This window comes from Jatropha curcas, chromosome 6 (genome assembly GCF_041381405.1).
Source record: "Jatropha curcas cultivar XTBG-Jc1 chromosome 6, XTBG_Jcur_1.0, whole genome shotgun sequence".
NCBI lineage: Eukaryota > Viridiplantae > Streptophyta > Magnoliopsida > Malpighiales > Euphorbiaceae > Jatropha > Jatropha curcas.
In genome coordinates this window covers 6466886-6490536 of record NC_143156.1, presented here as the reverse complement: position 1 = coordinate 6490536, position 23651 = coordinate 6466886, and the positions used below count along the sequence as shown (strand labels likewise).

Genomic DNA, 23651 nt, shown 5'->3' with positions numbered 1-23651 from the left:
TTTTTAAAATATAATTTTCTTATCAACCTATAATAAGTTTAAAATATTTTTAAAAATTAAAGATAATAATTAATAAAATTATTTTCATCATTAATTTATTATTTAAATAATCATCAAAGACAATTTATATTCATTATTAGTTAGAAAACTAAATACATAAAATATTATAGACAATAAGAAACTTTTTTTTTTTTTTAATTTACACTAAGTAATATCGACATCTAAATCTATACTATATATAAAAATGGGAATGAGAGGAAATCATGAGATTTTTTATATCACCCTTAATAAAATTTAAAATGTTTCCGTAATGATGGCCAATTAAAAAATTACAGTTTATTAATTGATTGCATATAATTTATAAAAATTAATTTTAGGTCAATCATATGCGGTTTTATTATTTTCTACTTATGTGAAGAGTGAGAGGTTTCGAATTTGAGTTCTCTCGACCACAAATGTTTCATCAATTTGATTATTGTGTAGTTTCCAATGTTATTTTGGCCCATTATGTAACGTCCCATTTTCTATTGAATTGAGTTGATGCTTAGAGTCGAGTCGGGCTGATCTAAAACCCGGTTCGAGCCATTAGAGTCTAGAGTGGGCGAGAATGAAATAAGGAGAAGAAGTGGACTTACTTGAAGGAAACAAAAAGATCAAAGTATAAGGATTAGGACTTACTTGCACAAAAAGATAAAGTTGAGGTATTGAGTTGTACCATTTTGACACTTGAGGTACCATTTGGTAATTTTCACATAAAAATCAATGATATTCTAGAGACTACCCGTGAGTTCCATTTCATTTTCATTTCTTCATCCTTATCTTCATCTTCTTCCTCTACTTTCCTCTTCCACTTTCTTTTCTCCATCACTTTTAATGGTAGTGAAGATTTTAATGGGATTCAAGCATTAATTCAACTTCTATTCTATCCAAGAGAAGTGAGCTCAAAGGTAAAAGGAAGCTAAAAAGAAGAGTTCAAGCTTTTTGGAGTGAAGGTGTGCTATCTCTTTTCGTTTAATTAATTTCCTTGCATGAGAATTTGTGTGGTGTGTTGATAATGAGAAAATATGTTGTTTCATGTTGAGTAAGATGACTGAAAATGGTGAAAAAGCATGAGATGAAATGAATAAATGAAGTAGATATTGAGTTTTTGCTGAAACAAGTTTTGCTGGAAAAGTTACCAGTAACTTCACCTTGGTTTTTACCCCATTTAACGATGGAATTAGGAAGTGTCATAGAAGAGTTTTTTGTTCCTCTATGTGTTAGCTTTACATGGGTTTTTGAATCACCCAAATCGGAGTTGTAAATTGAGAGATATGACCAAAAGAGTACAGACTGCGCAGGCTGGAAAACATGTTGCGCGCTCGCGAATTTCATTTGCGCGCTCGCGACTTGGCCTGTAAACTCACTGACTCTCTTTTGGTGCTTTGCGCGCTTGCGACTTTCATTTGCGCGCTCGCGACTTATGTTTTTATGCTCTTTTGACTTCATTTTCAATGCAATTGTATTCCTTTGCTCAACTTATATGCCTCCAATCATTTTAAAACAAAAAGACAACATTAGAACATGCATCAAAACAACATGCAAGCATGCAAATGATGTGAAATGAGGTAAACACAACTTGTAATTGTATTCTATGCAATTGTGAAATGATGTGAAATGGTGTATGAAGTTATGAATTCTATGCAATTGTATTCCTTTTCTCAACTTGTATGTCTTCAATCATTTTAAAGCAAAAAGACAACATGAACACATGTATAAACACAAAATGCAAGCATGCAAATGGTGTGAGACTAACATGACACAAGTTGCCCGCTTGGCGAGGCTATCAGCATACAGGTAAGCAGTAAATTTTATGAAATGATGAAGCAATTAATTTTATGACACAAGCAAGTGAAAATAACATGACACAAGCATGCAAATTATGACACAGTTACTATGCATTTGTTTTATCTATTGACATGCCAACATTATGCTCCATTGAGGTTAGGTAGAAACCATGTAGATAAGGCTATGTCGCGACATAGAATAGCAGATCTGCGCCCCATACAGTTTGGTACTCCGGCTACAGGCCGTTGAGTGGATATGATTATATAGGCCATAGCAGCCAAGCATACAGTTTCATCCAGTTTCATACAGTTTTTCTTATCACTTCGGTTTCACTATAACCTTATGGAGCCATACAGATATCTTGACATAACATTGCATGAATCATACAGTATACTAAACAGCAAGAAAGATTATCAAGGTAAAATGAAAGTATCATGATATGTGTGCTTACATTCCATATGTGAGTACATGTTTATTTCTATATATGTATGTGCTTATATGTTTCTTTATTCATTGTGATATTCACTGAGTTTAATCAAAGTTGCAGAATTCATACAGCATAAAGAACATCAGGTAAGATCATGAAAGTATAATGCTATATATGCTTACAAGTTTATTTATTGAATCTTTAAGGAGCCATACAGTCATGAGATGTTATTAATCATAACTTATATGATGTGACTAAAAGTGCATAAGTCATACAGCATAATGAATAGCAAGTAAGACAATGAACATATACTGTTATGTATTCTCACATGTTTATTGATCTCATCCATACAACACAATGAACATCAGGTAAGATCATGCTAGTATCATAATGTGTGATTACAGGTTCATGTAAAGGAGTTATGAGATAATTAGAACTAAATTATTGATGTTTATGAATTAGAAGTTTATTCGTTGCTATAAAGAGACATTTATGTTGAAATTTATTGATTCTATGATGATCAGTGCTTTATGAAATTTGTATTTTAAGTTAGTTGCCATCGCACTTTATTAAGTATGTGAATTATGAGCACCACTGAGTTTTATACTCAGCCCGTCGATTTTTATCACGCGTAGGTTGAAGATCGTGGTTGCTACTTGAAGACTTGAGGAGTACTTTCAAAGCAGAAGTGACTAATTTGGTCATAGTAGATTGAGAGTTGTATAATTAAGAATTTTGGCATGTATTAAGATTTATGGCATGTATAATTATTAGATTTGTTAGAGCTTATGTGATTGGAAATATAATGGAAGCATGTAATTATTGTGGTGTAAGTATTTGGAGGAAATGATTGAATATGAAATATGTTACTATAGTTGGTATGATAGGTCATGAAGACTTGATATAGATCATGAATGCACTTAATTGCTGGATATTAAATGCTATTGAGGATTTATACAGTTATGACTATATATATAAAGTGTTGTTGTGTTATGATGATTAGTTGGAGATATTGAAAGTTTGGAGTTTAATTGGGAATATTTTGTATTCATAGTTAGCATACAAGATGATATCAACATGACAGGATATAAGTTCAACCAGATTGTAGCGTATCGGCTCAGTTCATTCGGGTTAACGGGTGGACCGGGAAGGGATGTTACAATTTTTGGTATTAGAGTCTAGGTTTAGGCGGTTCTCGGACTATAGGGGTATCTATGTAGGAATTTATCTATTTTGCAGTGAGAGTATGAGTAATTTAATTTCAAGACATGCCATATTGGTTTGATTGGAAACAACCAGCCATTGGAGAATGGTGTCGTGGTAAGCGGAGTATATATTGAGGTTACTATTGATGATTACTGGTTATATCCTTTTAGACCATTATGCATGGAGTATATGCTTAGAGAATATTGGATAGGGAATTCGATGTAGTGGTTATTGGAGATGAAATATTATTGAGGTGTTAAGGATTTGTGTGCTTTCATGAGTTGATATGAGTTCTCAATGTTATAAGTATTATGAGATGTATTTTGAAACTGATTTTTATCCATGATTGTGATAGCATGAATGACTTGTAAAAATGTTTGTTCATGAACTATGAAGTATATTGGTTTATGACTTAAACATGAAAATAACATATATGTATATACTTAAGTATGTCGGATGAAGTGTACACTTGTATGGTTGTGTATGCACAAAGCTATGTTAAGTTATGCATGATTAAGATTATAAAGGTCAAGTTGAGATAATCTATATGGCACATTGCATGATTTGCATAACCTTGTGATTGTGTATAATTACTTTCATGTATTGACATTTGGAACTTTGGTTTCATTTTGTTTTCTTCTTGAGTGGAACTTGCAAGTATGCATGTATGACTATATGTATATATGCATGACAGTGGATGAGAAGAAGTACCATGACGGTACCATGACGACATGAAGTTATTCATACAGTTATGAACATAAACTATATGATCTCAGTATATGTGTCTATAATCTCATCATGCTTTATGAGAATTTACTTTATGCAAATCTTTGAATAGGCTATTGCAATGAAATGCCTTGATATGTATATGAGATGATGATATGATCTGTATATGATATGATATGTATCTGATACGCTGATATGTTTGGTATGAGCGGTATATAGGTCTTTGGATTGAGTGCTGATATGGACTGGATATATTAGCTAGTATGGATGTTCATTTGGGAGAATCATGTGGAGAACATAAGGCTAGTAAGTGCTCGCCGATTATCGAAGAATCAAATTGAGTTGGAAGCTATTATGAGAGTTATCAGTGTTTAATGTAAGTGAATTTCGAGGACGAAATTTGTTAAGAGGGGTAGAACTGTAACGTCTCATTTTCTATTGAATCGAGTTGATGCTTAGAGTCAAGTCGGGCTGATCTAAAACCCGGTTCGAGCCATTAGAGTCTAGAGTGGGCGAGAATGAAATAAGGAGAAGAAGTGGACTTACTTGAAGGAAACAAAAAGATCAAAGTATAAGGATTAGGACTTACTTGCACAAAAAGATAAAGTTGAGGTATTGAGTTGTACCATTTTGACACTTGAGGTACCATTTGGTAATTTTCACATAAAAATCAATGATATTCTAGAGACTACCCGTGAGTTCCATTTCATTTTCATTTCTTCATCCTTATCTTCATCTTCTTCCTCTACTTTCCTCTTCCACTTTCTTTTCTCCATCACTTTTAATGGTAGTGAAGATTTTAATGGGATTCAAGCATTAATTCAACTTCTATTCTATCCAAGAGAAGTGAGCTCAAAGGTAAAAGGAAGCTAAAAAGAAGAGTTCAAGCTTTTTGGAGTGAAGGTGTGCTATCTCTTTTCGTTTAATTAATTTCCTTGCATGAGAATTTGTGTGGTGTGTTGATAATGAGAAAATATGTTGTTTCATGTTGAGTAAGATGACTGAAAATGGTGAAAAAGCATGAGATGAAATGAATAAATGAAGTAGATATTGAGTTTTTGCTGAAACAAGTTTTGCTGGAAAAGTTACCAGTAACTTCACCTTGGTTTTTACCCCATTTAACGATGGAATTAGGAAGTGTCATAGAAGAGTTTTTTGTTCCTCTATGTGTTAGCTTTACATGGGTTTTTGAATCACCCAAATCGGAGTTGTAAATTGAGAGATATGACCAAAAGAGTACAGACTGCGCAGGCTGGAAAACATGTTGCGCGCTCGCGAATTTCATTTGCGCGCTCGCGACTTGGCCTGTAAACTCACTAACTCTCTTTTGGTGCTTTGCGCGCTTGCGACTTTCATTTGCGCGCTCGCGACTTATGTTTTTATGCTCTTTTGACTTCATTTTCAATGCAATTGTATTCCTTTGCTCAACTTATATGCCTCCAATCATTTTAAAACAAAAAGACAACATTAGAACATGCATCAAAACAACATGCAAGCATGCAAATGATGTGAAATGAGGTAAACACAACTTGTAATTGTATTCTATGCAATTGTGAAATGATGTGAAATGGTGTATGAAGTTATGAATTCTATGCAATTGTATTCCTTTTCTCAACTTGTATGTCTTCAATCATTTTAAAGCAAAAAGACAACATGAACACATGTATAAACACAAAATGCAAGCATGCAAATGGTGTGAGACTAACATGACACAAGTTGCCCGCTTGGCGAGGCTATCAGCATACAGGTAAGCAGTAAATTTTATGAAATGATGAAGCAATTAATTTTATGACACAAGCAAGTGAAAATAACATGACACAAGCATGCAAATTATGACACAGTTACTATGCATTTGTTTTATCTATTGACATGCCAACATTATGCTCCATTGAGGTTAGGTAGAAACCATGTAGATAAGGCTATGTCGCGACATAGAATAGCAGATCTGCGCCCCATACAGTTTGGTACTCCGGCTACAGGCCGTTGAGTGGATATGATTATATAGGCCATAGCAGCCAAGCATACAGTTTCATCCAGTTTCATACAGTTTTTCTTATCACTTCGGTTTCACTATAACCTTATGGAGCCATACAGATATCTTGACATAACATTGCATGAATCATACAGTATACTAAACAGCAAGAAAGATTATCAAGGTAAAATGAAAGTATCATGATATGTGTGCTTACATTCCATATGTGAGTACATGTTTATTTCTATATATGTATGTGCTTATATGTTTCTTTATTCATTGTGATATTCACTGAGTTTAATCAAAGTTGCAGAATTCATACAGCATAAAGAACATCAGGTAAGATCATGAAAGTATAATGCTATATATGCTTACAAGTTTATTTATTGAATCTTTAAGGAGCCATACAGTCATGAGATGTTATTAATCATAACTTATATGATGTGACTAAAAGTGCATAAGTCATACAGCATAATGAATAGCAAGTAAGACAATGAACATATACTGTTATGTATTCTCACATGTTTATTGATCTCATCCATACAACACAATGAACATCAGGTAAGATCATGCTAGTATCATAATGTGTGATTACAGGTTCATGTAAAGGAGTTATGAGATAATTAGAACTAAATTATTGATGTTTATGAATTAGAAGTTTATTCGTTGCTATAAAGAGACATTTATGTTGAAATTTATTGATTCTATGATGATCAGTGCTTTATGAAATTTGTATTTTAAGTTAGTTGCCATCGCACTTTATTAAGTATGTGAATTATGAGCACCACTGAGTTTTATACTCAGCCCGTCGATTTTTATCACGCGTAGGTTGAAGATCGTGGTTGCTACTTGAAGACTTGAGGAGTACTTTCAAAGCAGAAGTGACTAATTTGGTCATAGTAGATTGAGAGTTGTATAATTAAGAATTTTGGCATGTATTAAGATTTATGGCATGTATAATTATTAGATTTGTTAGAGCTTATGTGATTGGAAATATAATGGAAGCATGTAATTATTGTGGTGTAAGTATTTGGAGGAAATGATTGAATATGAAATATGTTACTATAGTTGGTATGATAGGTCATGAAGACTTGATATAGATCATGAATGCACTAAATTGCTGGATATTAAATGCTATTGAGGATTTATACAGTTATGACTATATATATAAAGTGTTGTTGTGTTATGATGATTAGTTGGAGATATTGAAAGTTTGGAGTTTAATTGGGAATATTTTGTATTCATAGTTAGCATACAGGATGATATCAGCATGACAGGATATAAGTTCAACCAGATTGTAGCGTCTCGGCTCGGTTCATTCGGGTTAACGGGTGGACCGGGAAGGGATGTTACACATTAGGCCCCTAATGAATAAAAAAAATTATTTTTTTAAAAAATAGATATAAATAATTAAACATTTCAAAAGTTTTAGTTTTATCTTTACTAAATTTAGTTTGTAATGAACATATATGATAATGTGATATTTGAAATTTTTTATATTTTATTTATTAAATAGTTAATTCTTTTTAGGAAATATATAAAAAAATAAAGAAAATATATATCTTTTTTCTTTGTATGATATGATTGGATATTTTAAAAAAAAAAATTCAAATAGAATATATATAATAGTTTATTTAGGAGAGAGATAAAAAAGAAGAAAAAAGTATATTCTTTTTATTAATGTTTTTGTTCTTTGTGTTTGTAAGGTGAATCCATTATTTTGAGTAAAAATTAATATTTTATCCATTTAAATTTTTTTTTGAGAAATTATCCATGTAATATCTCAATAAGTTTTTAATGTGAATATATATAAAATAAAAGTCTTTTAAGGTGAATCTATTAGATATATAATAATTCTCAAATGAAAATACACAATTTATATAAACTAATTTTTTATTAATTTTTATCATTGAAATTTTAATTTGAATCAATTTAGACAAAAAAATCATAAAAATATAAATTTATATTAGATATTATTTTTCTTGAATTTAAATAACGTATCAAATATTATTAATTTATTGATTGGAGTAATAAAAGAATAATCAAACATTATTTTAAAAATAGTATTTGTAGAGCCTTATATAAGTTTATAATATCAATCTTTAATTTGCTTAAAAAAATTATTATCGAGATTTAATAATTAATATTTAATGGATAGTTATTTATTATAAATACACATAACATTACAAATATTATGTATGTACGTGAACTACTAAAATTTTAAAATAATTTCCACATTTTGAGAGAAGATATATAGCATTTATTGATTAATCAGATCTAAAAAAATAAAAAATTATGCAAACAAATCAAATTAAAGAAGAAAATTAGCCATAATAATTTTTTTATATATAAATCAATGGTACATCAATTTTATATTATAAAATTAACTTTGAAATTATTTATAATTATGCATTCAAAAAATGCAATGGAAACTCACATTAAGTATTATTTATATAAATTAAAAAAATTTAAATGAATAACTATTTAAATTATAGCAAAAATGTAATTAAAGAATAATAAAAAGGGTTAAGTGGGAAGATGATATTGGACATTAATATAATTAAATAATTATAAAATGATTAAATGGATACAATACTATTATGGCAGGAATTTAATCAGAGAATAATATAAGGATTAAAAAAAATTACAGAATTTTGTTAAAAAAAATTGTAGAATTTAATTAATTATGTATGTATTTTAATATTTATAGTTCTAAATATTTATTTTATTGCTCTTACTCTGATAACTTAAATATATTTAGATAATTTTAATACTATAACATTATGTACACAACACCTGTCACGAAAGCCTTGCAAATTAATTTAGGAGTCTGCATCTCTTTTTACCAATAAACTATTACCGCTAACTATGCCAAATATAATAAGTGTTACTCAGTTTTAATATTTTAGTTAAAGGGTTGAGAAACTTCGGGATCATTTATTCAGTTTTAATATTCGGAATTTAGCTTAAAAATTTTAAAAATTAAGGACAAAATTAATTTAGCCTAAAAATTAAGTTACAAAAAATTCAACTGAATAATTCAATTTAATTTATTTAATTTTATAAAATATTGAATTTTTTAATATAGAAATTCATTTTATTAGATTTATTACTAATTTAATTTAATTTTGATTGAACAAACCAAATGTTGACCCTTGCTTAGAATTCCGGCCCATTCTTTTTCATGTGAACTCGTGTTTTTCATTAACATAATCATGCTGTCCCTTCAAAAGAAAAATAACATAATCATGTGAAGCTTTAATTACGGTGCGTTGTGATAATCACAGCGCTGAGATTTCGAATCCTTGAAATACATAATTTAATCTCTAAATTAATAAAAAGAAAGTAATATTATGATACCATGATCTTCCGTGACATTTTAAATTTTATTCTTATTAACAAGTCATGTCTCTTTACATTAAAAATAATAATATTTAAAATTTTTAATTTTTATATATAAAGTATTGATTCTTTTTAAATAATAATTTTTAAAATTTTAACTCTTTAATACATGTTTTAATTAACATAATCAAGCTGTCCCTTCAAAAGAAAAATAACATAATCATGTTGGGCTTTAATTATGGTGCGTTTAAAGGTTCCTCATATCAAATTATTGTCTGCTTTTTAAAGGTTCCCTCATAGGCTTCTTTCCTACGCCTGCTTTTTTACGATGCATCGTCAAATTATTGTCTCCTAATCCCTTCATTATATTCTTATGTTTTCAGTATTCCTATTAGAACAAAACTAACATTTCTTCAAACTCAGCGTGTTTTTGGCAAAGCCAACTATATTTTAATAGCTGTCAACTCTTTTAGTAGACTTTAGCTATTAGGTGAGTTAATTTAAAAAATTAACTAGTATTTGAACCGCTGTTTTCGGTTTATAGAATCGGCGATTTTAAAATATTGAAGTTGAACTAGCCTTTGAACCGCCGGCTTCGGTGCGATTTCGGTTCCGGCTAGTTCTGATGTGGTTTCGATCACAGTTTCCGACGATATGTGTATTAATTAAAAAAAAATGATCTAAGGCATCTTTTTTTTGAAAAAATTAATGAGAATTAAAAAAAAATATTGATAAATTTATTTTAAATAACTTTTAGAATGCTCGTACTCATATAAGCAATAAAATTAATTAATTTTATAAAATAATTAAATAAATTATTATTTTATTTTGTCTAAATGTTATTAATTAAATAAATTATTAGAAAAATTTTAAAAATTCTTCAAACGATGTAATTTTGAACTAAGTAATATTTAAAAGAAAAAAAATGCAAAACTCCCATTTGTATTAAATAATATAATTATATATTAAATTTTATAAAATAGGCTAAGTGATTATAATTTTAAAAATAAAAATAAAAAATTTTCGATTAGAATCAGTCCGCCGGTTCCGGATCGATGCAGGTCTAGAATTTAACATTCACATGAATTTTACTCGGTCCTTAAACCGCTGGTTCCAATTCAAAACTTTAAATCGACGGTTTCAATTTGATTTCGGTTCGTTTACAATACAGTTCGATTTCGGTTCAAACGGAATCGATGGCTATGTCTGTTTTTCTGTTACCAAATACTATAAAAAATGACTTTTTAAAAAGCTGTTGTTGGCTGGAGCCATAGATCAAAAGGAAAAAAAAAAAGGAAGTTATTATAAAATATTCATTTTCCAACTCAATAATATGTAATTTTTAATTTCTTCTCCATCGCATGCATCCACGTCAACTTGATGTGTCTCTACTTATAGTTTTGAAATATTTTAATTAAAAAAAAGAAAAAGAATAAAAGAAATTCAGAATTTCATTATATTTTAATTATATAAATAAGTATATTTGTGAAGTTGCTCAATAAGTAAGTATTATTATACTCCAACATAAACAGAAGATTCCAGTTCTGGAAGGGAAACATGAAACCAAAAACTAAAAATACAGAAAAACACAGAGAAGAGCCATTGCAGGCTTTCACATCAGATCTTAAAAAAGCACCCATTAATTATTTGACGATAAAAACTAAAACTCAGAAGAAACACAAAGAAGAGCCATTGAGTGAATTAACATACAAAGAGCTAGCTAGAAGCTTAGTTGTGATAACGTATGGCATAAACTGTCTGTAAGAAAGTGAGAATTAAAATTGCAGTGGCAGCGAAAAGAGCAATAGTTGAGCAAGGAGTATTGAAAATATCTCTTAATAACATTGCTCGCCATTGAGGCCACCGAGATATATAATATGCATTGACTTCGTCCGAAATTTTTCCGTAAGGATAATTTTCAATATGAGCATAATGGTATAGTCTGTTGAAGAAACTAGATTCCTCCTCTGCACTCAAGTAGAAATTTACTATTCCTTTTTCTCTGAGATACTCAACATCTTCGCTTGACTTGATAAGATTGTCAAGAAATGCAAAATAACCTGTGATCTTAGCTCTAAGACTCTTGTCACATTGCTCATATACAACAAGGTTGCGAATTAAAGATTCTGCATTTTCTAGAACTAGTAATGGTGGAACAGTCAATATCCCATTTCTGAATGTGATCTTCACTAGTGCCTCCGTTTCTCCTGACGGCGAAGTCAATACCAGCTTTCAAAAGGTCAGTCACACAAGGGATTGCCAAGAAACCTCCATTAGCATCTTCACTTCTAGAAAGAATCAGATTTCGCTGGAGATCAAGTAAATGCTTATATTCCATTGTTGCGTTTACTTCAATACCTGTCGTTCTCAAAGCATTTTAAAGGGTCGAGAAACTTTCGGGGTCATTTTAGTTTTAATAATGATTGAACAAACCAAATGTTGACCCTTGCTCACAATTCTTTTTCAGCAACATAATCATGCTGTCCTTTCAAAAGAAAAATAACATAATCATTGAAGCTTTAATAATAGTGCGTTGTGATAATCACAGCGCTGAGATTTCGAATCCGTGAAATACATAATTTAATACCTTTATATTAACTTTAAATAATCTATGTAATCCATTAAAATTAATTAATTCATATTAATTATTTTTAAAATTAATCTATCTTTTTTATGTAAGGATCAAAGAGCAAAATTTTGAATTGGCTATCATATGGTTGATATAGGTGGCGACAATAATGATTTATTTTATATGATTACTGGTAATATTAATATATTTGTTGAAACAATAATATATAATAGCTTTCTGCCAACAAGATGTCAGACAGTTCAATAATTTTCTGATATGCACAAGCTTTAATTAATGGTAAATTCATGGCTAAAATCATGGATTACTTTAATTAATTCTTTCGATTTATTATTTTTATTATTATTATTTAATGGTAAATTGTGTAATCATGAATCAATTTTTATCTTATATTTTATTAAGTTGATTTTCTTTTTCTAGTTCCATCAAAGACAGATAAACATGTAATTACGGGTTAAAAAGTAATTGTTATAATTTAATTTTTTTTATTAACCTAATTCGTAAAGATTAAAATATTACTACTAAAATTAATATTAAGGTCATGCATGCATATGTAATTACTCTTTAACCATTAAATAAAAAAATAAAAGAAAGAAAGAAATATGAAATTTGCTTATTACTTCTAACACCAAGACTTAATCACATCGTTTATTCTAAAACATGGAATTGTAATATCAAAAACAAACCAATCAAACCTTTAATTCTAAAACATAGAACAATAATTTTGAATACTACTAAATAACCTATAAAATAAGACCACTAAATTTCTCTTTAGTTATTTGGTCAAGTCGCTTTGCCATATCAGTGTTAAATAATTTTTCCAATCATCAATCTTACACTTTCTAAAGAATTTCATCCATTACAATTATATTATATTTTAATTATATAAATAAGTATATTTGTGAAGTTACTCAATAAGTAAGTATTATTCTTCTCCAACATATACAGAAGGGAAACATGAAAATTCACATCAGATCCTAAAACACCAAAAACTAAAAACACAGAGAAGAGCCATTGCAGGCTTTCACATCAGATCTTAAAAAACCACCCATTTATTATTTGACGATAAAAACTAAACTCAGAAGAAACACAAAGAAGAGCCATCGAGTGAATTAACATACAAAGAGCGAGCTAGAGGCTTAGTTGTGATAACGTATGGCATAAACTGTCTGTAAGAAAGTGAGAATTAAAATTGCAGTGGCAGCGAAAAAAGCAATAGTTGAGCAAGAAGTATTGAAAATATCTCTTAATAACATTGCTCGCCATTGAGGCCACCGAGATTTATAATATGCATTGACTTCGTCAGAAATTTTTCTGTAAGGATAATTTTCAATATGAGCATAATCGTATAGTCTGTTGAAGAAACTAGATACCTCCTCTGCACTCAAGTAGAAACTTACTATTCCTTTTTCTCTGAGATACTCAACATCTTCGCTTGACTTGATAAGATTGTCAAGAAATGCAAAATAACCTGTGATCTTATCTCTTAGACTCTTGTCACATTGATCATATGCAACAAGGTTGCGAATTAAAGATTCTGCATTTTCTAGAATTACTAATGGTGGAATAGTCAATATCCCATTTCTGAATGTGATCTTCACTAGTGCCTCCGTTTCTCCGACGGCGAAGTCAATACCAGCTTTCAAAAGGTCAGTCACACAAGGGATTGCCAAGAAACCTCCATTAGCATCTTCACCTCTAGAAAGAATCAGATTTCGCTGGAGATCAAGTAAATGCTTGTATTCCATTGTTGCGTTTACTTCAATACCGGTCATTCTCAAAGCATTCCAGTAGAAGTAATCCTGAACAAGATTAGCAAGGGTGCGATTTTGCGGGTCACGGATATCTGCCCTTGTGAGATTGAATAATCTATGCAAGATAAACCAAGGAAGTTGATTCTCAAGGAAGAGTAACTCTGTCACCAGAACTTTTCGCAACCAGGGCATTTTGAACAAGGGATCACCTTCACTTGTTTGTACTATTTTCGAAAACCTACGGAATAACTCAAGAATAAAACAACCATCAATGATCATCATTTCAATGAACTCGTCATCAGTCTGTTCTGGAAATTCTTCACTATAGTATTTGCGACATCTTTGCACATCAGGTCTTATAGCTTGCACAAAAGATTGAAATCTTGTTATACTAGAAGTATCACTTGGTACTCTAGCAAGAACACGATTTAAGTACCAAAGTTTAATTCTTTCTGAAAATTGAAACTTTTGTACATCTCGATGATATGGACCAATTGAAATAAAATTGGGCTCGAAAAGATGCTCCTTGTCTTTTCGAAGTGTGCTAGGAACTCTATATATGCAGCTTTCAGGTGACATTGGAGGTGACATTGGACGCAATTGGTTTTCAATATCAAAAATATTGGTCTGCAGCTCCATTCTTCTTGGAAAGCTATGTCAAAATAATTTACATGACAAGATTAATCCAATTAAGCAATGGAGAGAGAGAGAGAGAGAGAGAGAGAGAGAAGAAGAAAATATTACTAATAATTTTATATAGAGGAAACATAAGGACAACAAGAGAGAAGAGAGTACCTCTGTTCTGAGACAAATAGTCTTTGCCTGTACTAGTATAAGAGAAATAGATGGAGCAAATTCCTTAAGGCCATGTTCACAGCTTTCTCTTCAGAAGGTCAATGACTATCAAAATGATCAATAATAATAATCATAATATCAATAAATAGAAAGTCTATGACTGTATTCATGTCATTATCAACTAAATAGATCATCTAAACATATTATATTCATAAATAAATTGACTAATTATAGAAGGAGGACTAATTGATTATATGTTAATTAATTATAATAAAGCAGGATAGGATACATCTATTATTATCTTTAATTTATTGCCCAGATGTGATAAAATTCCAGCAAGGAGCAAGATGTCAACCCTCTAATTTTTTTTTAAAGTATCTGGGAGAGAATTCGACTCTGGATTTACTTATTAAGTCGTATATTCACTTCCCATTAAATTATATCTTGACATGCAGTCAACCCTTTATTTAATAAATATATAGCAAAACTCAAAAAAGATTCTAATGATATGTTGCCAGATTTTTAAATTTTTTAAAAATTGATGTTAAATCACTTTCATATCGTAACGGTCAAATTAATATATAATGCTTCAATTAATTAATTTAATAAATTATATTTAATTTATCTGCTCATATGTCTATAATAAATACATACATTGTTTATAAGCCTATAATTTTTACATTATTTAATTTTTATATCATTTCCTCATTATGTTTACATTATATTTCTTTATTATTATAATCTTATACAGTAATTTCTATAGTTTTCTAAACACAAATTTTTTTAATCTAACTTTAAAAATTGCAGTGAAGGTAGTTGCACCTAACCAATAATAATAATAATAATAATATCCGGGGCGAGATGGGATGACAAGAATTAATCGTTTCTCCTTTATAGGTTTGAGTTCGAGCCCTAGGTATAGAGTTCCTTTAAATACTTGAAAGGAAGTGCTTCTCCCCGCTCTTTTCAGGCCTATCTGGTGTGAATCTAGATTTGTCAAGCCAGCGAACTTCAGACACCGAATGGTTAAAAAAACCAAAAAAAAAATTATAAATAAATAAATAAATAGGTTTTCTGACATGTATTGGATCCTTGGAAGCAACTTCACCAATTCCCTATTAATGATCTCTAGAACTGCTTATTCTATCCATGTCATCAGCCATTAAGTTGATCCTTTCACCAACTAACTGTAAAAGGAGAATTAGTTACATGTTAATTATATTTTTCATGATCAGGGTTCAACTTTAGTTGGTTAGTTCTGTACAAATTGGTTTTCGGTTCAATCTATATGCCAACCAACTTCAATTGATTCAGTTCCATTTAGTTCACCTCATAAATTGATTTGATTCGGTTTTGAATATTTGATGTTCGGTTTAATGGGTTCGGTTTAAAATCCGCGACCAGTTGCTCAGGTCAGGCCTAGAAAATACTGATACTTTTATTTTGTAGAAGAAATATTACAGCAAGAGATCAAAGAGTTGTGTTAAAAATCAAGGAAGCAGCAAGCTGCAAACCCAATTTTTCAATCATAATTTTCACTCTGATAATGTTAATCCGATTTGAAAAGTGAATTTTAAACAGAATTTGGAATGAACATCCCCTGCAAGAAATATAGAATCTTGTGTTAAATTTCCTTATCAGAAAATTTCAAATGATTAACTGTTTCAATATATCCGCCATTAGAACACAATCTGATTTCTCATATTTGAAAAACACTACAATTTACAAATCCATCATCATGGTATGCACACAATTAAGCCAAACTATAAAATATATGCTCTGCCTAAAAGAGAAGATTGACGTGAAACTTCATGTCAGATCTCAAAAAACCACCCATTATTTGAAGATAAAAACTAAAAATACAGAAAAACATAGAGAAGAGCGACTGCAGGCCAGAGAAAGCAGGCAATGGGCAAACTAAGTGAATGAACATAAAAAGAGCTAGATGCTTAGTGATAAAGGATGGCATAAAGTGTTTGTAAGAAGGTGAGAACTAAAATTACAGTGGCAGCAATAAAAGCCATAGTTGACCAAGGATTGTTTAAGTAATCTCTTAATAGCATTGCTCGCCATCGAGGCCAAAGAGATTCACAGTATGCATTGACGTCTTCTGAAAGCTTTCTGTAAGTGTAATTTACAAGATCAGCATCTTTGTAGAGTCTGTTGAAGAAATTAGATATATCCTCTGCACTCAAATAAAAATATACGATTCCTTTTTTCTTGAGATACTCAAGATCTTCACTTGACTTGATAAGATTGTCTAAAAATGCAGCATAACCTGTAATTCTATCTCTTAGACTTCTGTCACATTGCTCATATGCAATAAGGTTGCGAAATAAAGATTCTGCATTCTCTAAAATTACTAATGGTGGAATTGTCAAGATTCCATTTTCGAATATGATCTTCACTAGTTTCGTCTTTTCTCCAACGGTGAAGTCAATACCAGCTTTCAGAAGGTCAGTCACACAAGGAATTCGCAAAAAATATCCCCCAGCATCATCGCTTCCAGAAAGAATTATATTTCCCTGGACATCAAGTAAATGCTTATATTCCATACTTGAGTTTACTCCAATACTTTGTGCTCTCAAAGCATTCCAAAAGAAAAAATGCTGAACAAGCTCAACAAGGGAGCGAGTTTCTGCGCCGTGATCCACCTTTGTGAGATCAAATAACCTGTGCAAGACAAACCATGGAAGTTGATTCTCAAGTAACAGTAACTCTGTCATTAGAATTTTTGGCAACCAAGGCAGTTTAAACAAAGGGTCATCTTCACTTGGTTGTACTATTTTTGCAAACCTGCGGAATAACTCAATAAGAAAACAACCATCAATTATCATCATTTCAATGAATTCATCATCATCAGTCTGTATTTGCACTTCTTCGCTATAGCATTCGCGACATCTCTTTACATGGGGTCTAATTGATTCCACAAAAGATTGCAATCTTGTTTTACCAGAAGTATCAATCGGTGCTCTAGCAATAATACAATTCAAGTACCAAAGTTTAATTCTCTCTGTAAATTGGAATTTCTCTACATTAATTCGATGATATGGACCAATTGAAATAAAATTTGGCTCGAAAAGATGCTCGTTGTGTTTTCGAAGTGTACTAGGAACTCTATATATGCAGCTGCCAAGTGACATTGGAGATTTATTGACCAATTTGCTTTCAAGACGGCGACATAATGACAGAAGCTCAATATCAAAAATATTGTTCTGCTGCTCCATTGTTCTTGGAAAGGTAAGTCAAAATAATTCACATGACAAGATTGTTTCAACTGAGCAATGGAAAGAGAGAGAAAGGCAAGAGAAAAGAAAAAAAGTCCAATTAATTTTACTTTTAGAGGAAGTATAAGTACTGCAAGAGAAAAGAGAGTACCTGTATCTGATCTGATACAAATAGTCTTTGCCTGCAGTAGTATGAAAGAAATGGATAGAGCAATTCTCGATGCCTAATCTGGATGGAGTCAGGAGTTGAGGTATGTGTAGCTATCTTTCTCAATAGCTTTCTCTTCAGAAAGTCAATAACCAGTGCTTCATAGGTAACTGATCTGACCACAATTAAAATAAATTTTCAAATTTAGAAACCAACCCTGCTATTTGACCTTCAACAAACCAAGGTCTCCAACCATCACTCATGGTTAAGTTGAGGGAGTTAATCCATGTGACTGTACCAGTGTAAGGAATTAGCATGTCATGGTCACCGCTGCAAGAAAACAAATAGCATAAGGAATAAGACCACATAAAAGAAAAGAAGAAAACACTTCAAGTGATACTTAACGACAAGCTATTTGAAGAAATATCTATTTTCCTCAAGTTTCAGAATTAATATTTGTGTTCTGAAATTCCAAGATCTCCGGGTGACATACAGGAAGCATACACCTCTTGTATAATATATATATATATATAAGGTAAGGTAAGGTTAAATGTAAACTGATCCTTTGACAAATGATGACAATTATTGTTATATTTCAAAATCTACTCAGTGATGGAAACAGGTCAGTAAATTCACTAGTAGATAACCTGAAGATCAAAGAAAGAACAAAATACCTATATACCAGAGCTCGGTAGCCAGCTGTAAGTAGTTCTTTATGATAAAAGACAGTACTCAATAAGTCATACTCATAAGCCAAGGTTTTGTTGCACCTCTTCCAATCTGTTATTGTACCCTGATTGCCAATGAAAGAAAAAATGCCTTGAGTTTATCTCAGTGAAATTAGTTTAAATTTAAGCACCAACTTGAAATCAGCATACTGATACAGACAGCCTAATTTTACTTTTTAAAGTGACTTACATTTCGGATATGAAGTGCCTCTTGTACGCCTTCATCATTTGCCCAGATGTAAGAGAGTACATAATTTGAATTCTGAAACAAAGTTTGTAACATAATTTACTGAATATATAGTTTCGAATTGAGATCTAATAGAGTTGCATAAGTATCCAGTAGATTGAAGGACTACATATCCTTGGTAGGGATTGGAGCGGGAGAAAGAGGTATTACCCGGCACCAATTATCAGGGACTTCTTCTGATGATAAAGCAATGTCGATGGGAGTGTCATCAAAAAATTTGCGTCCCCATTTCAAGCCCTTTGGTTTTGGTGATGCAAGAGTGCACTTAGGTTCCAGTATTTGTGCGTCACATATCTTTAAAGTGCACTGCAAATGTCAAATGGTTATTTGGTCTCATTAGTAAAAAATGTAGGGAATAGCATGGAAAATTAGAACCTTTTGTTAGGGTCCGGCAATGAAATTACGAGAATAATAACATAGCCGAAAAATAGAAATATGACACACAGATATTTACGTGGTTCACCCTTTAACTGTTTAGGGCTATGTCCACAGGACAAAAACCGAATATTTCTTCCACTATTAAAAATAGTAGGCTTACAAAGAGAGTAATACAAAAATAGTGGCACTCAAAAGTGTTTCCCAAAAACACACCAAATTATCCTTACTATTTTCTATACCCGAGTTTAGAACACAGTTCTAAAACTGAAACAACTCTCTCAAAATCCCTCTTCTTTTTGCTTTCACTCTTATTGTGTAGTGAAGCTCTAGCACCATCTCCTATTTATAGGAGAGGTGGAAGCCTGATTAGGAGAGGTGGACGCGTGATTAACGCGTCCGCCGAAAAACGGATCACCTGCCAAAGAACTTTCTCCAATTTTCTTCTTGCCTTTTTCAACTATGGGACCTACCACGTTTTCTTTCATTCTCTTTTTCTTTTTTATTTTATTTTATTTCAAATGTGGGTCCCACTGAGTGGGCACCGCACAACACCTTTTTTCCCCTTCCATTCAAGAAATGAAAGCAGTACTTCTTCTAACCTCTGCAATATGCTGAATGGTATCCATACAATCAGCATTGCTTATATTTGGTGATATATATTCGCCGACACAGTACGTTGTAGCAGCCTGGAAAAGCATAAAACAACTTCAATTATATTTTTTGACAAAAATATGATTTAACAAAATGAATGCTCAATGAAAGCCACACTGACTATCTGTAACTCTATGAATGTCGAGATTTATTCAATGTATCATGCGCATTGCATAATTCACAAATCATGTTATGCAAGCATTAAAAATATGGAGAAATAAGTGAATGTGAATTAGTTAGCAAAACCAAATTGTTCTAATGCATATCTAACTACAAAACATTATTAACCCTCTATGCACATAACTTATCAATCACAGTCAGGGGCGGAGGAAGGGGGGACTTGGAGGAGCCCCGGCCACCCCAAGCTAAAAATAAAAAAAATTAAAACTTTTATCTATAAATAGTGCAAAAAAAAAAATTTTTTCCTTGATTTGCCCCCTTAATTTTGAAAATTTTTTTTGGCCCCCTTTAGTTTTGGAGTCTGCCTCTGCCCTGATCACAGTGAGCTTATGAAATAATCAGTGTGTATTAGTTTTAATCTACAGCAGTCAATTACCGTATATAGCTCATTAGATATGAGTCCCACTCGGTAGAAATATTCAACTCTTGAATTCTCATCATTATGTAAATCTGTTACTGGATTACCAAGCATGTATCCCTGATTCACATTTAAGCAATATCAGTCTTAGATACACTAAAAAGACAATGATGAATTGAAGCGATAGTATATAATTTAAATTTCTGAGAAGTACAAATGTGTACCTGGAGATTCAAGTAAGGCTTGTGTTTTGGCTCTGTTTCCTGCAAGACAACCGTCAACAAAAATCAATGTGATGATAAAAACAGAACTCCAAGATTATTTGTGTTACATCCAAGGAAGAAAGCTACCTTCTACTACTTCGATGGTAACTGTTGGAACAATCATGCCAGAATAAGAATCACCAGCAATGTAAAGTGGATTGTACAAGAATTTGGGATGATCAATTATCCACTGCAGCATAACTTACAAAGTAAACAAATTTGGAAATAGTTTGCCTTTCTTTCAACACATTGTTCTTAAAAGTAATAATCTTCCCCCTTTTTTTACCATTCTATGCATGTTCGCAGATAGATATTAACGTACAAATATATATGAGGGCTGACCTTCCTTAGAAACTGATAAATTGCCTTCGACGATAACGTGTCTGAAGTGTAGTAACCCTCCTGGCTTTTTGAGTAGGAAAATCCAGTTCCAACTGGTGCATCCAAGAATATAATATTCGCAATCTAGAAAATATGTGAAAAATATTGATGAAAAAGAAATCCAGTTATATTTAACGTTCAAAGTAAAATTGAAAGATAGTAAGATTTAATTTAGCACCTTTGTCCATGAATATTGATTCTCTATAAGTGATGGCAAACTCCCATTGAAGGCTTCATAATCAAAGTTTAATGGACCTGCACAAAAGTTAGAAGTCCATAGAAATTAATAAAAATGATGCTAAAACAATGAAATTGCTTGATCTTTCTCTTTGTAGGTCTAACTTTATGAATTACACATGAAGCATACAAAATTAAACAATAATCCCCACATGAGAAACAATACTGGATACTCATAAAATATCCTCCAGAATCAGAAACCATAAGGAAACACCAACCCATTTTACCAATTATTCATTCAGACAAATCGTCGAGAAACTTATCGTCATCCAAAAAAAAAAAAAAAAAAAAAAGGATTGATATCATAGCTTTACTATTAGGAGCAGGCTTATTCATTCAATAAAGGCGTATAAAATTACAGGCCAACTCAAAATTTGAGAGCTTCGAAGCTAGTGAAATTTGAGCCTTAAATATATAAATGATTTGTTAAAAGTTTTCAGTTTTAGCCTACAACATTGTATTATTAATCCGAGCAAACGAAACTATCTGAGAGCTACTTCAACTTTGAATCGGAAATTTTGAACTTAACTTTGAATTGGAATTGATAAACCATTTTTTGTAATTAGTATTTAAACATGGCCAAATGTAGAAATTGAGATTTGCAAAATTTTAATAACATCCTTAATTTTTATTTTAATTCACCCTTTAACCTGTAAAATTATATTCGGTTGGACACTCTAACTTGTAAATTACATCAATTAAATATTTTAATTTATAAAATTAATTGAAATTATTATTATTGAAAACTAATAAGATAGTTAAACAAAGCCAATATTACTATTTAATATTTTGTGCTAAAAAAAGTATAAAGTATCTGTACTCATAAATATATTATTTAGTAATTAAAAAATATGTAAATTTATATTTTATAAATGCGAATTTACAAATTAAAATATTTAATAAGTATAAATTTATAAATTAAAAAGTCTAAAATCCCAAAACAAAAGCTAGGGATGTCATTAGACTTTTCTTATAAAGTTCAATACTTACAATTTAAACTTTTTAAAAAAGTTTAATACATAAATTTAAATTAATATCTGAATTTTACAAGAAAAACAAAATTGCAATTTAATTTTTAAGTCGAGCTACTAGAACTTGATATTTATAAAATTATATTAATTGGATACAAATTTTCATATTTTTCAATTATCAGATATTGTATTCAATAAGTGTAATACTTTATACATATTTCCCCACAAATTACAAAATAAAGATCTTCATATTTTTTAAATATATTGTTAATGTTTTACAAGTATAATCTTATGACTAAAAGTATTCAAGAAAAATAATTATAAAAAGTCTATATTTATTTTTTTAGTTTAAGCACTACTATTTCCACGTCTGTTTTGGGTATTAAGACTACGTTCAGTTTGGGATTCATAATTTTTTTCTGTAGATTGAACCTTTAATCTTGTAGAAATCATCTACTAGATTCAAACATGTTTTATTACTAGAATCACTCTTTAAAAATTAAAAAAAAAAAAAAACTTTCTTCGATTTACAACATTTTCAAAGTTCTAGTTTAGAATTGGAGTGAATAAATAAACAAGATTTAATTTTAATTGAAAATTTTTACAAAAATGTAATCAAAATTAAGTATAATGAATAAGGAGCTAGCATACCAATTTCATAAATTAGGCCAGAGAAAGCAGAGCAACCAGGACCTCCTGTAAGCCAAAGCACAAGTGGGTCTCTTACAGGATTCCTCTCTGACTCTACAAAGTAGTAGAAAAGCTGCAGTTCCTCCAAATCTCCCACACCCACATAACTTAAAACACAAAAAACCCAATATTATAAAAAGAAAATTATTTACGAAAAAGATACTGAAATCCTCTAAACTAATTAAAACTCACCCTGTTTCAAGCTTAAATGGAAGTCTGCCATTATAACCTGGTAATGTCTCCACAATTTGTCGTGAAACGGCAACACTTAGTGAAAAAATTAACTGAATTCATCTTATTGAATAAGAAGATGGAGAGAGCGACAGATACAAGAGAGACCTAAAAACAGAGGAAGATTACAATATTGAAAAGGAGAAGAAGAATACTCTAGAAAACTTCACCACACAAGATCTTTATACAGTTCTTTATACATTTTTTACGGACGCCAATGACATATCAAATTTAGCTCTTAAAATCTATGACAACTCATCTTTCTCTCTTCATTCTCTGTAACTGATTTGCAACTCCTTAACTGTTTTCGTTATCAGCAAGAAGA

The 23651-nt window shown here is 30.9% G+C and overlaps 3 protein-coding genes and 1 pseudogene across 3 annotated transcripts; all 4 read right to left on the bottom strand.

The window, feature by feature from the left end:
* Positions 1 to 10982: 10982 nt before the first annotated feature.
* On the bottom strand, positions 10983 to 11877 carry LOC149495433 (putative UPF0481 protein At3g02645; annotated as a pseudogene).
* A 1117-nt stretch (positions 11878 to 12994) lies between these two features.
* Positions 12995 to 14740, bottom strand: LOC105650867 (UPF0481 protein At3g47200-like). The gene is made up of 2 exons (XM_089722240.1): positions 14637 to 14740; positions 12995 to 14493 (listed from the first exon to the last, which is right to left on the bottom strand). Exon 2 carries the CDS (start codon positions 14478 to 14480, stop codon positions 13227 to 13229), a length of 1254 nt encoding a protein of 417 aa, XP_089578366.1. The 5' UTR covers positions 14481 to 14493; positions 14637 to 14740; the 3' UTR covers positions 12995 to 13226.
* Positions 14741 to 16306: 1566 nt separating this feature from the next.
* On the bottom strand, positions 16307 to 18154 carry LOC105650804 (UPF0481 protein At3g47200). Its single transcript, XM_037638293.2, has 2 exons — positions 18015 to 18154; positions 16307 to 17913 (listed from the first exon to the last, which is right to left on the bottom strand). The coding sequence occupies exon 2, from the start codon at positions 17861 to 17863 to the stop codon at positions 16586 to 16588; it is 1278 nt and encodes a 425-aa protein (XP_037494221.1). The 5' UTR covers positions 17864 to 17913; positions 18015 to 18154; the 3' UTR covers positions 16307 to 16585.
* Positions 18155 to 18192: 38 nt separating this feature from the next.
* On the bottom strand, positions 18193 to 23528 carry LOC105650868 (serine carboxypeptidase-like 18). The gene is given in 13 exon segments (XM_089723164.1): positions 18193 to 18341; positions 18686 to 18804; positions 18930 to 19001; positions 19137 to 19292; positions 19964 to 20050; positions 20572 to 20673; positions 20778 to 20809; positions 20901 to 21006; positions 21159 to 21281; positions 21376 to 21452; positions 23057 to 23202; positions 23288 to 23434; positions 23497 to 23528. Coding segments are annotated over 13 exon segments (1344 nt in total). The 3' UTR covers positions 18193 to 18196.
* Positions 23529 to 23651: the final 123 nt, after the last annotated feature.